At 46.0% G+C, this 13,332-nt stretch overlaps 1 protein-coding gene across 4 annotated transcripts in view; it reads right to left on the reverse strand.

Moving 5' to 3' along the window:
- Positions 1 to 13,332, reverse strand: part of LOC140401891 (5'-3' exonuclease PLD3-like) — a 108,804-nt gene that overhangs the window by 49,433 nt on the left and 46,039 nt on the right. For 2 of the 4 annotated variants that reach the window (XM_072489827.1, XM_072489828.1), the window contains exons 2-3: positions 12,812 to 12,906; positions 6,472 to 6,552 (exon numbers count right to left, since the gene is read on the reverse strand). In XM_072489827.1, coding sequence (XP_072345928.1) covers positions 6,472 to 6,552 — 81 coding nt within the window. In that variant the 5' untranslated portion in view covers positions 12,812 to 12,906. Of the gene's footprint in view, positions 1 to 6,471; positions 6,553 to 12,811; positions 12,963 to 13,332 lie in introns of those variants that run through there. The other 2 variants (XM_072489829.1, XM_072489830.1) reach the window with 2 other exon arrangements.

Here is a 13,332-nt window from a genome sequence, read left to right on the forward strand (position 1 = left end):
ATACTCGGGTAAAACCGAGCTGGGGGATAGCAATATTCGGGGTATCAGATGAGCCGGGAGTACAGGAGCCGAAAGAGGCTGGAGTTCTGGCCTTTGCGTCCTTGGTAGCCCGGAGGAGGATCCTACTAATGTGGAGGGATGCAAACCCCCCAAGTGTGGAGGCTTGGATTAATGACATGGCAAGGTTCATCAAGTTGGAGAGGATAAAGTTTGCCTTGCGAGGGTCTGTGCAGGGGTTCTCCAGGCGGTGGCAACCGTTCCTAGACTTTCTCGCAGAACATTAGGTGGAGGTCAAGAGTAGCAGCAACCCAGGGGGGAGAGGGGGGGGGTTGACTTGTTTTTATTATTGTAAGGGGCGTTTGCCCCATTTATTCTCTCAGTTTGTTAGAACTGGATCAGGCTAAGTCTGGCGCAAGACGAGGAGGAGTTAACCTTACCCAGGGCCCCCTTGTTAGATAGTTTAACGTTTAGTGGGTTAAGTTGTTGGAGGGGATGACGTGAGGCCTCCCTTTTTACTTTTCTTATGTATATTTTCTTTCCTTTGGAGTGTTTTGTAAAAATGTATTGAAAAACTTGAATAAACATATGTAAAAAAAAAAAGAAAAGTATTCTATATTCAGGCAAAACCAATATGGTCTTATGAAAGGGAAATAGTGTTTCACAAACTTGTTAGCTTTTTGAAGATGGAACTAAAGGGGTAGATAAAGGGGAACCAGTAGATGTAGTATATATTGTGGAGCCAACTAGGGATGAAGCTACTTTAGATCTAGCATTGTGCAGTAAGGTAGAGTTAATTAGTTATCCCATGGAAAGAACTGTTGGGGAAAAAATGATCACATTACAATTGAATTCCATATTAAATTTGAATTTGGGACTGGATTATGTCACTTTCACATTTAATACGGAATTCAATTGTAATACGATCATCTTTTCCCAACGGATCTTTTCTATAAGGTTACTAATTAACCCTGCCTCATGGCACAATAAAAGATCTAAAGTCGCGTTAATGCATGTAGCAGTTTAAGAGCTCCATCCCTCAGATTCTCCTCTAATTCAAATAGATGCAGAGATTAAAGACAACATACTTGATGCCAGTACCACAGCATTGTGCTTAGTATTCATTGAAGCATTTCTGCACCAATTCTTTAAAACCTTTAAAACAGAACGCATGAAATGGAGACCTTCAGCTAATCTAAAGCATTCTAGTTCAGCCATTAATTCCACAGAACCTGCTCTCCCTTCCTGTTGGTTACCTTCTCTGACCCATAAGAAATATGTACCTGGCCCTATTTTCTATTCTTTTGCTGATCGGTTTGAAAAAAAAAGAATAAAATGGAAAACCTCAAGAAATGAGCACTATCACTATGGATTTAGTACTGTTGAGACCACACTCAGTAGTGGCATTACACACTTCGATTAGTAGTATGGACATTTGGATGCAAAATTTTAAGGGGTATAATAGCCCACACGGGGCCTATGGGGTGGGAATGATTGTCTTCCCCATTGTCCTTGCGGAGTATGAGCTCCTTCACTAGGAGTAGGGGGTCTCTATTAAACTCTGTATAAAACATTGGCCAGTAAGGCACCGAGCAGAACAGGAACCCGGTAGTATATATCGTGTTGTAAATATAACAACGGGCATGATTTTGTGAATGCGTTGCACTCGAGCAAGAGCACACCATGGCTGGTAGATCCCGAGAGTCCTCTCGCCGACTTCCCAGCAACCTACACGCCTCACGGGATCTAACCGAGTCCCACGAGGCTTCGGAATCTGAAACACACCCAAAAGGGGCGTGGCCAAATGGTGCTCGCCTAAGTAGGGTTTAAACCAGCGTCTACTGGCCTCCCGGGATCTACCAGCCTCGCCAGGGAGCCGTGAGGCATTCAGTACTGGCCCACTCAAATGTGGGCCAGGTGGACCGGCACCAGAGGGGTCTCCTGGGCCAATGGAGATCCCTGTGTGATCAGGGATAGTTCAAGCTGGCTCCCTGGCCCTCCCCCTGGAACATGAGCATCTTGGCACCGCCCATCTGGAACATTGGCACTGCCACCCAGGCAGTGCCAAGCCAGCTAGAGCACTCCCCGGGTGTCAGGGTGGCAGTGCAAGTGTGCCCAGCTGCCAGAGTGGCATTGCCAAGGATCAGGGTCCGAGGGAGTGTTTTGTTATGCTCGTGACGTAGCATAAGCTGCTTCCTTGATGTGCACTCTGACAAAGGAAGGTTCAGACTTGGAGAGAGCTTTAACACATTTATTAAACTATTAACAATTCCCCTACTTGGATTCGCTCTCCTGTAATCCTGCTATAGCTACTCAGACTGACGAACCAGTCTGCTACAATCCACGTGGTAGGTGTGATGTGTTTCAAATCAACCCTGTCTGTACTCACTAAGTGTCTCCACTGGAAAGAGGAAGATCATGTGTGCTGTGTCCTTTTATATGGCTTGCTGTAATGCCCTCCTGTGGTGGTGTCACCTCTGTGTGTATCTTGAATGCCCATTGGTCGTGTCCTATCTTACTGGCCTATTGGTTGAATGTCTGTGTGTCATGTCTCTGGTGCTCCCTCTAGTGTCTAGCTAGGTGTAGTGTGTTCACATTAACCCCTTGTGTATTCACAGTGATGCATATCACCACAGGGAGAATGAAAGGAAGGTGGAGGGGGGGGGGGCTTGAAGGGTGGGGGGGGGGTGCATGGCAGGTAAGTAGGGGCCTCAGGGAGGTTGGGTAGGAGAGGCGGGTGAGGGCCCTGGAAGGTGGGGGACTGTAAAGGGGCATGGGGGTCCTGAAGAGGGGGGTTCCCAAGAGACCCCATAGACGGGTATCCTCGCTTGGGGGGAGGGGTAGTGCCAATGTGTGTGAGGGGGTGACATTACCCATGTGTAGGGGTGTGGCGGACCCGCAAGCTCATGTAGACATTTTAAAATGGCGGCTCGATTTCTGAGTTCAGCTCCCCAGTGCTGAAAAAAAATTAACCGGTGAGAAACTCTACAGGGCCCAAAACCGTTTGATGGCGGTGGAGAACTCACCGGCAGAGCCAACGTAAATCTCCCTGAAAAACCCATCACAAATGAACTTAGACGCATTTCCATTAAATTCCACCCTATGTTTCTTTATTTTATTCAGTGTGGATTCCCCATGCCCTTATTAAAATGGCAATCACTCATTCTTTTGGGGTCTATGAATACCCAATGAGGCCAAATGTTGTGTCCATGCAGCACGCTGGATCTAGCTGCGCTGGATGGCATTTGGTGAGAACATTTGCACATGTGTCCAATGAAAGTATGCAAATCAGAACCTTGATCAGCATATAATGCTAATTTAACACCAACCATGTTATTTTCGAGTTCAGCACTCCAGCTGACACCATCTCTTAATCTTTCATAGTTGAATACATGTTGAGCAGTAGGAAGGACCTACCACCAGCCCTATTTAAAGGTGAGTTCTTATTGACTTCCGCTGATTGTTGCTATGAATGTAAAAATATTTGGAGCTGTCTCGAGTTTTTTTAATGTTACTAAATTTACTGGGAGTGGCGTGGTGGGTGCTGAAGGGCTTTCGGCTGAGTTCAAGGTTTCCAGTTGCCTCCAAACATGGGTGCGGTAGTAAGCACATTACATGGACTACAGCATGACTGAGAGAATGAGCCTGGGTGACACAGAGGCGGACGCGCTGCTGGAAGAGGGAGGAGGAGGAGTGCTCTCTTTGGGGGGCCATATTCACTCATTGTGTTCAGGGAATAATTCCCATTCCTGAACCTCAGTGCGAAACAGTGTGTGATATCTACACCTTATTAAGGATCATTTCATTGAAATCTGTCACCTGCAGTGGCCACAGCTGCAGCCTCAGAGCAGGGCAAGGATGGCACTGCCAGTGGCTGTTAAGGTGCCCATGACATTGAACCTTCATGTGTTGGAGCTTTTTACCAACTGGAGTTGAAGATATTTGCACTATCTCAGAGTTTGCCATCCACTGCTATGTTAGGAGGTCGTTGACACTCTCCAGTTAAAGAAACCTGATTATATGTCATTTTCTCTCATCAGAGAGCACTGGCAGGGCGGGCACACAGCTACATGAGGATTTCAGGCTTCTCTGTGAGACGGCGTCATCATACACTCACATTTTAAGGGTGCTGTTGAGGGAGAGATTTCTAGATTGCTATGACACTCTGCAAGCCTTTTTCACATCTTTAGTGCCACAGGCACGATAGCAGTAGTCTCAGCTTTCATGGCAGTAAGTTGATGTTGCATGACTTCAAAGTGAGCTTCCAGTGTAACAGACATCAGCCAGCAAATGATGCATCATGAATGAATCCACAAGTTTGCTAATGGAGTTGGCCACCACTTTCACACTGAAACCATTGGTCTCCGAGCTATGTGTAAATCCCTGTTCAAGGTTGGTGCCAGGCTCTTCTGTTCTCCTTGACATTGCACGGTGGCATTCTGGCAGCACTGCCAGGGACCAAGCATTCATTGCGCACATCCAGCAGCCTTCTTCTGTAACCTACCTCATCAAAGTCCTCATATGTGTGTTCTCTGCAGCAAACATCATGTGCAACCTCACCCTCTGAAGACCTGGCCCCTGCGCTATCCTTATCCACTGCCCTGGCTGCAAGCCAGTCCTGCCCAGTGACTCTCAGAGCTGAATTTAATGCTCCCCCACCAACAGGTTTGAAGGCATGCTAACTCCAGTGGACAGTCGGCCCACCGCCCACACAATCACCCCTGCCCCATAATTACACCAGCATTTGTCATGGTGTTGGGCAACCTGCCCGCCGATGGGAGACGCCCATGCCAAGCGATGAACCCATCAGGTTTCCCTGCCTAGGCTGGTGGTGGGCAGAGGGGGAAAACCCTTCCTTAACTGGTTTCCTGGGCCCATTGGATATAACACCCCACCTTTCTCCACTGCAGATTACCTTCCCCTTGGCCTCTCAAACTCCAGCACCCACCACACTCACCAACTCTGCCCCTCATAAATTACTACAAAGTTTGGATCCAGTGCAACTCACTGCCTCACAGTGTGGGTGCAGTACCAGCAGTGGCCACTGCTCCTGCTGACATTACCAATACAGCGAGAGCTGCCAGACTTTGATTGGCTGGCAGCTCTCTGAACCAGGATATCTTGTCCCTGAGGGACCTACTAATAATTGCAGGGCAGCTATTCTCCCCTTGAGCAGTCTCCTCCCTTGACCTTTTAGCCATGGGGGTGGGGACTGCACGCCCCATATAATCCAGTGCACAATGTGCATACTCCACCTCTATACTACCCTTTAATGTGCAGTTCCAGTATCTGAGCCAGTGGCTGTAAGTGAGAATGAGTACAGGTGCTTCTTCATCATCATTGTCTTCCTGTTTTTCCTTCAGTAAGTCTTTCACCATTGCCTGGCCAGGTTGCAGCTCTTGGGCATCTGTGAGGTGAAAGGTGCGTGGATCTCATGATGAGGGATCACTGGGTGGGGGAATTAAGAGGTATATACTTGTACCCCCTGCAGCTTCTAAATCGGAAGCAATTGTGGGTTAAGGGGGCGGGGGTTGGAAGTGGAACACGAGAACCAGCAATTGAAGAAGAATATCATCAACTTCTATGGTTTTAGCCACGTTACTGACCACGGCCTCAATAACTGCTTGGGCATGCCCTTGAGCTGCATGCCCCAAAACAGAAATGGCTGCTCACCTCTTCAGTTCCCCTCAGCAGTCATTGAGCCAGCTTCACAATTTAAAAAGGAGTACTAAACGACACCTGCGTGATTTGTCACTGAGGAGCCGGTTAATTCCCAGAGGCCTTTGCATTTAACTGCAATCTCGCTAATGAGATGGAAACTAAAGCAAATGAAGGCTAATGATATGCTCGCTATATTTGACCACGATCTGGAACTCGCCATCAGGAGCGGGCCGGTTAGATTGCAAACTGATTCACGCTCGACGCAAATCAGAACTTTGGCTTTTCCTGCCATTTAACCAGCGCGCCCAGATGTGTGCCAGGGGCAACGTGGTGGTTAAATGCGCCCATCATATCGATATAAAGTAACATACATGAATGTAGCAATGTTTTCTACAGTATCTCCTTGTGTTATAATGAAGAGTTACAGGAACAGAACGCCATTTTAATTATGAATCTTAATGAAATTCCAAGCCTGTTTCATCCAAGTGGAATTTCCATTAATCTTGGTAATTGATGAATAGGGTGTCCCCAGAATTTTGCCCATTTTTGTGAGACAGGAATACCCCAGGCATGAGAATGAAGCCACGTACAGTAAAAACAGAAGAAAATGTGTTGTTTCCCTGTCTCTTACAAGATGTGAGCCTGCTGGCCTGTCAGGCAGTCAGAACACTAAATAATTGGAGTGCAAATAATGAAGGTTCCACTCTATTCTGTACACGAGCACATGTTGAAGTTATTTATTATTTAAAGCGTGAACCTCTATCAGATTCTTACAATAACACAATGTTGTACAGGCCTTGCCTTCTTACCTACCCACTCGCGTTTGCATTTCCCTTGACTTTTTGCACGTGACATGTGTGAGATTTGATGCACTACGCTCCTTAGGGACTTCATCTGTATAACAAAAAGAGGGTCAGATCTTTCAACAGTGCAACAGGTTATTACATTTATAGTTTTCCAGGATAATCAGGGACACAAACGAACTGAACCTCTGTTGCCAAAAGTTATTTTTAAAAATCCATTACTCAAATTATTCTCATCAGTATTTTATTGAAAACGTTGCAAATCGTTTCGACCTCCATGACACAGGAGGGCTATACTCTTCTCTAACACCAGGTGGCAGGTTGTAGCCACAAAATACATGAAAGAAAATTCCCCTACAGGTAGATAAAGGCTGAGTTTGCACATCGTTAAATGGCATTAATATAAACTGACTGGGGGCCGGTTTAGCTCAGTTGGTTGGACAGCTAGTTGAGATACAGAGCAAGGCAAACAAGGCCAACTAGGGGCTGGTTTAGCACAGTGGGCTAAACAGCTGGCTTGTAATGCAGAACAATGCCAGCAGCGCGGGTTCAATTTCCGTACCGGCCTCCCCGAACAGGTGCCGGAATGTGGCGACTAGGGGCTTTTTTCACAGTAACTTCATTGAAGCCTACTTGTGACAATAAGCGATTATTATTATTATTATTATTATTAAGTGCAGGTTCAGTTCCCGTACTGGCTGAAAGCCCCGCTTTCTCAACCTTGCCCCTCGCCGAAGATGTGGTGATCCCCAGGTTAAATCCCCACCAGTCAGCTCTCCCCCCCCCCTCAAAGCGGAACGCAGCCTCTGGGACGATGGTGACTTCATTTTACTATTTCAAATTAATAGGTTAATCAACTGTCGCCCTCACAAGCAAGACCTGGTTCAAACAATCTATTGCTGTTAAATTACAGTTGCTTAATTTAACCTATTATATGATATGTACTTTTGAATATATTTTTATTGTAAAGTCAACTTTTGAGCCGTTGAAACACTTTGCCCAATGTTTCTGCACCAGCCCTCTACAAGAGTAACTCACCTAGTGCCACTCTCCAACCTTTTCCCTGTAGCCCTGAAAATCTTTGCTCTTCGGATAATGAACTAATTCTCTTTTGAAAGCCTTTAAAAAGCCTTTTTTAAGAAACTATATCAAGGATAATCTGTAAAGGAGCAATAGGAGGAGCCATGGGAGACACCAAGACTTATGCAGTGAGGCAGGTGGTATTAAATTTCAAGCTAGGGAATGCAAATACCAATTTAATAAGCACGGCAGGGAGCAGACAGCCTACAGATTTTTAAAATTAAAAAAAAAAAATTTAGAGTACCCAATTATTCTTTTTCCAATAAAGGGGTAATTTAGCGTGGCCAATCCACCTAACCTGCACATCTTTGGGTTGTGGGGGTGAAACCCACGCAGACACGGGGAGAATGTGCAAACTCCACACGGACAGTGACCCAGGGCCGGGATTCGAACCCGGGTCCTCAGCGCGTAGTCCCAGTGCTAACCACTGCGCCACGTGCCGCCCTCGACAGTCTACAGATTTAAGCAGTGGGGCGGTCAGAAAAGGCCACAACGATCGGTAAGTTGCTGATCATTCTGCGGCAGTCTGGATGAGGCTACTAAGCTGAGCGGAGGAGTCAAGAGAAGCTGCCAGCAAATGCCAGCCGGGTCACTGGTACACCCAACACAGAGAGACCACCGAGGAAGAGAAGTGGTCTGGCCAGGAAGGGCCGGAAAGGTATAGCGGACCTGGCAGAAAGATCCCTGGAGCAGTGTGGCAGAGCTCAGTGAGTAGAGGAAAGACTTTTAAGGTGGTGGAGCAGAAAAAGTAGCCAATGATGACAGAGAAGCAGAACTGTGGATCATCAGAAAAGAGTTAAATGGAAATATGTAGAGAGAGAGAGAGAGAGAGGATTTTTATCTACAAAACTTCCTTGATGACTAAGAAAACAGCAGCTGGATATGAGTACCAAGCTGCAAACATGAACAGAGACATCATTAGGATTTGTGCTTTTTAGGGACCCAAGCGCAATAGAAACAGCATCAAGATTTTGAAATTAATTCCATGAAGGTTGCTTGCAGGCAGAGACCTTGTCCAGCCGCTCTGGATTTGAAGCATGTCTCAAAGGTGAGGATGGTTGTGCATCGAACCATCAGACCAATCAATTATTAGCCAATAAATCCTTCAAACGCCTTGTTGAGGCTGTGAGATGAACTCAGCTCCATCCTACTGTGAATGGGATTTATTTTTGGTATAATGCTTCACGTTGCCAACCTGGCAAAAATATCGCGAAATAAAATTAACGATATCCCTAAAATAAAGAAGGAAACGAGGCATAAATATTTTCTAAGGAGACCCATGGGCAAAGGGCATGGGAGTAGAACTAGTACATTTGCTCTTGCATGGCACAGTGGACAAAATAACCTCTTTCTGGGTGTGACCATTCCATCATCCTGCGTCTGATCCAGGCAGGTTCCCAGAGAGTTGCTGTTGCATTTTTGGATAAGACAATTGCTTCAGACGTTCCCTCATGGTTAATGCAAGATTCATACTGGAAACCCAAGATAGTTCTTGGAGATGAGCTGACTGGAGAAAGGCAGGCACGATGTACCATGGAAGTCAAGAAAGACCACGGGATCACGAGAATGTCTGAATGGCTGCTGTTACACCCCAGCTTTTCGATTGCTAATGACCAAATTGAATGAATTGAATTATCATTTTTCTTTCTGGTGGGAAGAACTGTGTTGACTTTTTTTTGTGTTGATATTTATATTTAGAGAAACTGAGATGTGACTTTCCCCCACATCTGCAGCTCCCTCAATACACCGCGGTATTGCAACTGCGAGAGGAGTTCTGTTTCCCCCTTCAGTACACCCATTAGAATCTTTGTAAAAGGTTCTAATGGCTAAAATTTTATCTTATTTTTATCTTCTTTCAGGCCAATTTAACTAATTTGAAAGTCAAATATTAATTATTTGCAATCAATTATTGGTTACCACTTGTAATCTTTACTTTCTGTGTTAACTGGGAATGAATTTGATTAAACCTTAACCTGAACTACATGGTCTGGCAGCATAGAATATTTTTAGCCTGGCAGTGAATTGAAGAGTTTGGTGGACAGCCCACATAATCTCCGTTGTTAAATATCAAAGGTGCAATTTTCCCAAAATTGCAGAGCGTTGGATCATGCAAGAAAATCTGTGTGAAACTCGGTGACTTCACAGACGCCTTTTCTCACCAGATTTAACAGCATCCTGTGCAATTTCAGAGCCTTGGCGAGGATCACACAGCCAGCTGGTGGGTGGGGCCTATACATGCCGGCAAAGCCTGGATTCTGAGATCAGGGCCCCATTTTTAAAGGGTGCTCCAATCCCAAAGGAACAAATAAGGCCCCCTCCCCCGTTGTGATCGGGAGCCCACCCCCAGGGAGATGAGGAACCGCCCCACAGAGATAGGGGACCCCCAAAAAGATCAGGAAACCACCCCCCCCGCATGGAGATCGGGAACCCCCATGGAGTTCGGGAACCCCCCCAGCATTGGGGCACCACCCCCACCACACGTCATCTTCGGGGCACCAACTCCATCACAACATCAATGTCGGGGCAACATCCTCCCCCCAACACGATGCCAACATCAGCACACACCCCTGCCTCGCAGGGGGCATTGCCCAGCCTTGGCCCTGAAACTCCTGAGCCGACAGGCACCGCTGTGCCGTGGCGCGATCATCACGACTGGTTTGTGCTTTTGAAACAAGTAATGAATTGCACTGGCATGACATGACATCGCCAGGTACAGGATACATCGTAGGCGGACGTGACAGCGTCAGGACCATTAATTATATTAAAATATAATTAAATCTATTGGAGGGTGTGAACCTGATTATGTCACCAGTGGGGAAGGGAAATATCTTAAACTGAGATCCCGCTGGCACAAATTCCGTTTTTGGCCGCTCGCGAGATTTAATGGTCATCTTGGGACTTGCACGCGCGGCTAACGGGGCCGTTAGATCGCACCCCAAGTTTAAAGCATGATTGTTAGCCCTGAGCCGCGTTGTTCCTATTCATACCACATAGACGGCTATATTCGGCTCCAAGCATTGAGTTACTGGGTGTGGAGATTGTCCCTTTAAGGGCAACACAGCAGAGTGTGATCACGCGGCCTATGGGACCAATCGGGACGCAAAGTGAGGACTCACTCCAGTGTGGGGAGGTCTCTTGGGCAGAGACATTTTGGGGAGCTAGCAACAGTCACGAGGCTGCTGTTTTCTTATTAATAAATACCTGTTGTGTTTCTAATGAAGTCTGTGATGTAAGACATTTAGCTGCTCTTGTATAAAGAGTCAAAGGTACTTTTACAATCACCTTTATTTCACTTTAACAGACTCTGCACAAAACTCTATCTTCACATCACCTGACACAAAGGCCATCTGAAGCCCCTTTACATATCAGTGTCAATTATTGGATACTTAACATAAATGAGACAACTAATTGGAATGTCTCTTAACCCATTACTTAACATGTGAAAGTGCATCTTTACATTGGGGTGCTGACAAGAAACCTCAGATATTTAAATAAATGCAGAAATCTACACAATGTGGTGATCTTCCTGTGCCTGGATGGGTAAGTACCGGTGAAAATTAAATCATGCTTTCTGCCTTCAGTGTAATTTTTTCTTTGCCAATTTTCTCCCCATGCCCCACTCCTTTCACAGGTATGCTCCAAATCTTCACTATCATTCTTTAGCATTTCACCAAAACTAGCCATTATTCTATCATTTTTGGCGGGAGACACAATTGTGTGAAGCCATCATAATCTTTATCGAACTCCTCCAGTACAGAAGGAGGCCATTTGGCCCATCAGGTCTGCACCAACCCTCTGAAAGAGCGCCCTAGTAAGCCCGCTCCCTATCCCAGTAACCTTGGACACTAAGGGCAATTTAGCACGGCCAATCCACATAACCTGCGCATCTTTGGACTGTGGGAGGAAACCGGAGCACCCGGAGGAAACCCACGCAGACACGATGAGAAAACACAAACTCCACATAGACAGTGACCCGAGGCTGGAATTGAACCCGGGTCCCCTGGCACTGTGAGGCAACAGTGCTAATCACCGTGCCATCATGCCGCCCTCTTTAAGCAAATGATTGGAAAGTGCATGGAACCCAATAATAGGAGGTGCAACCATTGTCACATTTCACTCCGAGTAGAAACAAAGACTGGGCAAGAGATAGCTGATAAATAACGAAGGAAGTATTGTTTACTGCGCTGTTGCAGAATCGCAGTGACCTTAGCTACTCTAAAGGTTGAGGGCAATTATCATTTTGGAGAAAAAGCCAACAAGGGCTGAATATTACTTCCAATATGTGTATGTGATACAATATTGTAAGTTTGTGAAATTGATTATTGTATTGTATTGCAGTAAAATAATAATAATCTTATTGTCACAAGCAGACTTACATTAACATTGCAATGAAGTTACTGTGAAAAGCCCCTAGTCACCACATTCAGGCGCCTATTTGGGTACACAGAGGGAGAATTCAGAATGTCCAAATTACCTAACAGCATATCTTTCGGGACTTGTGGGAGGAAACCAGAGCACCCGGAGGAAACCCATGCAGACACAAGGAGAAGGTGCAGACTCCGCACAGACAGTGCCCCAAGCGGGAATCGAACCTGGGACCCTGGCGCAGTGAAGCAACAGTGCTGACCACTGTGCCACCGTGCCAGGAAAATGCGTTCCTAGAAATGAAGCTGCATCTTTAAATAGCAGCTTCAGAACTAAACAATCACATAGGGAGACGGAACTCCTTGTTTGTAGTACATCAGAACATCCAGTCCCAATATGTTATGTTCTACTTGATACATTATGCGCATCAAAATAATTTTGGGCTGTAGGTCAAATTTTCTGGTTGGTTTTAAATTGGAAACACAGGACCAAACAAATGTTTATTTAGCTCTCTTTTAGCATGAGACCCTTGCTTCAATCTGCATAGCAAACGTACAAAATTAAACAGGTTTTGAACTCACTGACATGCCATATGCCAAAAACATCCTAACAACAATGTCACCAACACCATTACAGGCCCAACCTCCTCCTCTTGTTGTCTCTTTCTCTCTCTCTCCCTTCCTCCATGTCTCCGATCACCCAGTCTTTCGGCTCTCTTCCAGATCTTAGTCCCTTTCTCTCGCTCACTCCCTGCTCTGCTTTAGATCCATCTTCTAAACTGTTCTCGGGCTGTCACTCCTCCCAGCAAACCCTCCCCCGACTCCCCCACCCTGCCCAGGAGACGTGTTGTATTTCAAACAAAAACTTGATTTTTAAAAACTTTAAAAATAAGAATATCTGCCTACCTTGTCACATGCACTTTCAAAGCACAACTCCGGAGTGGAAATGGGAAGTCTCAGATCCTTTGTAGCAAATGTGAGATCTCCTATGAATTATGAACCTTTGGAACAAAATGTGTAGATGGGCATGGAAGAGACATGCAAACCGCAAAACTTGAACTGCTCATAGAGGACAGAGATTTAGCAATCTCATGGTTGTGGAACACCCCCTCAGAATGAGTCAGTTCCTTTAGGACAGCGACTAAACAAATAAAGCTAAAAAATGTTACATAGTGAATAAGCAATGCCTAAGTCTGAATTACATGCTCAAAGGATTCTAACAATAAACTACAGTATCTATAAATCAGGAGGATACGACCTCACACTCTGGGCGGGGTTTACTGTCGCCTACACGGCATGTTTTGCAGTGGTGATGGGGCCTGCCATTGGCCGGAGGCGGGATCCTCTGGTTCCACCATTGTCAATGGGTTTTCCCATTGTTTGCACCCTCTGCCACCCCGGGATCCGTGGCGGGGTCGCCAACACCA

Source organism: Scyliorhinus torazame, chromosome 2, assembly GCF_047496885.1.
Source record: "Scyliorhinus torazame isolate Kashiwa2021f chromosome 2, sScyTor2.1, whole genome shotgun sequence".
NCBI lineage: Eukaryota > Metazoa > Chordata > Chondrichthyes > Carcharhiniformes > Scyliorhinidae > Scyliorhinus > Scyliorhinus torazame.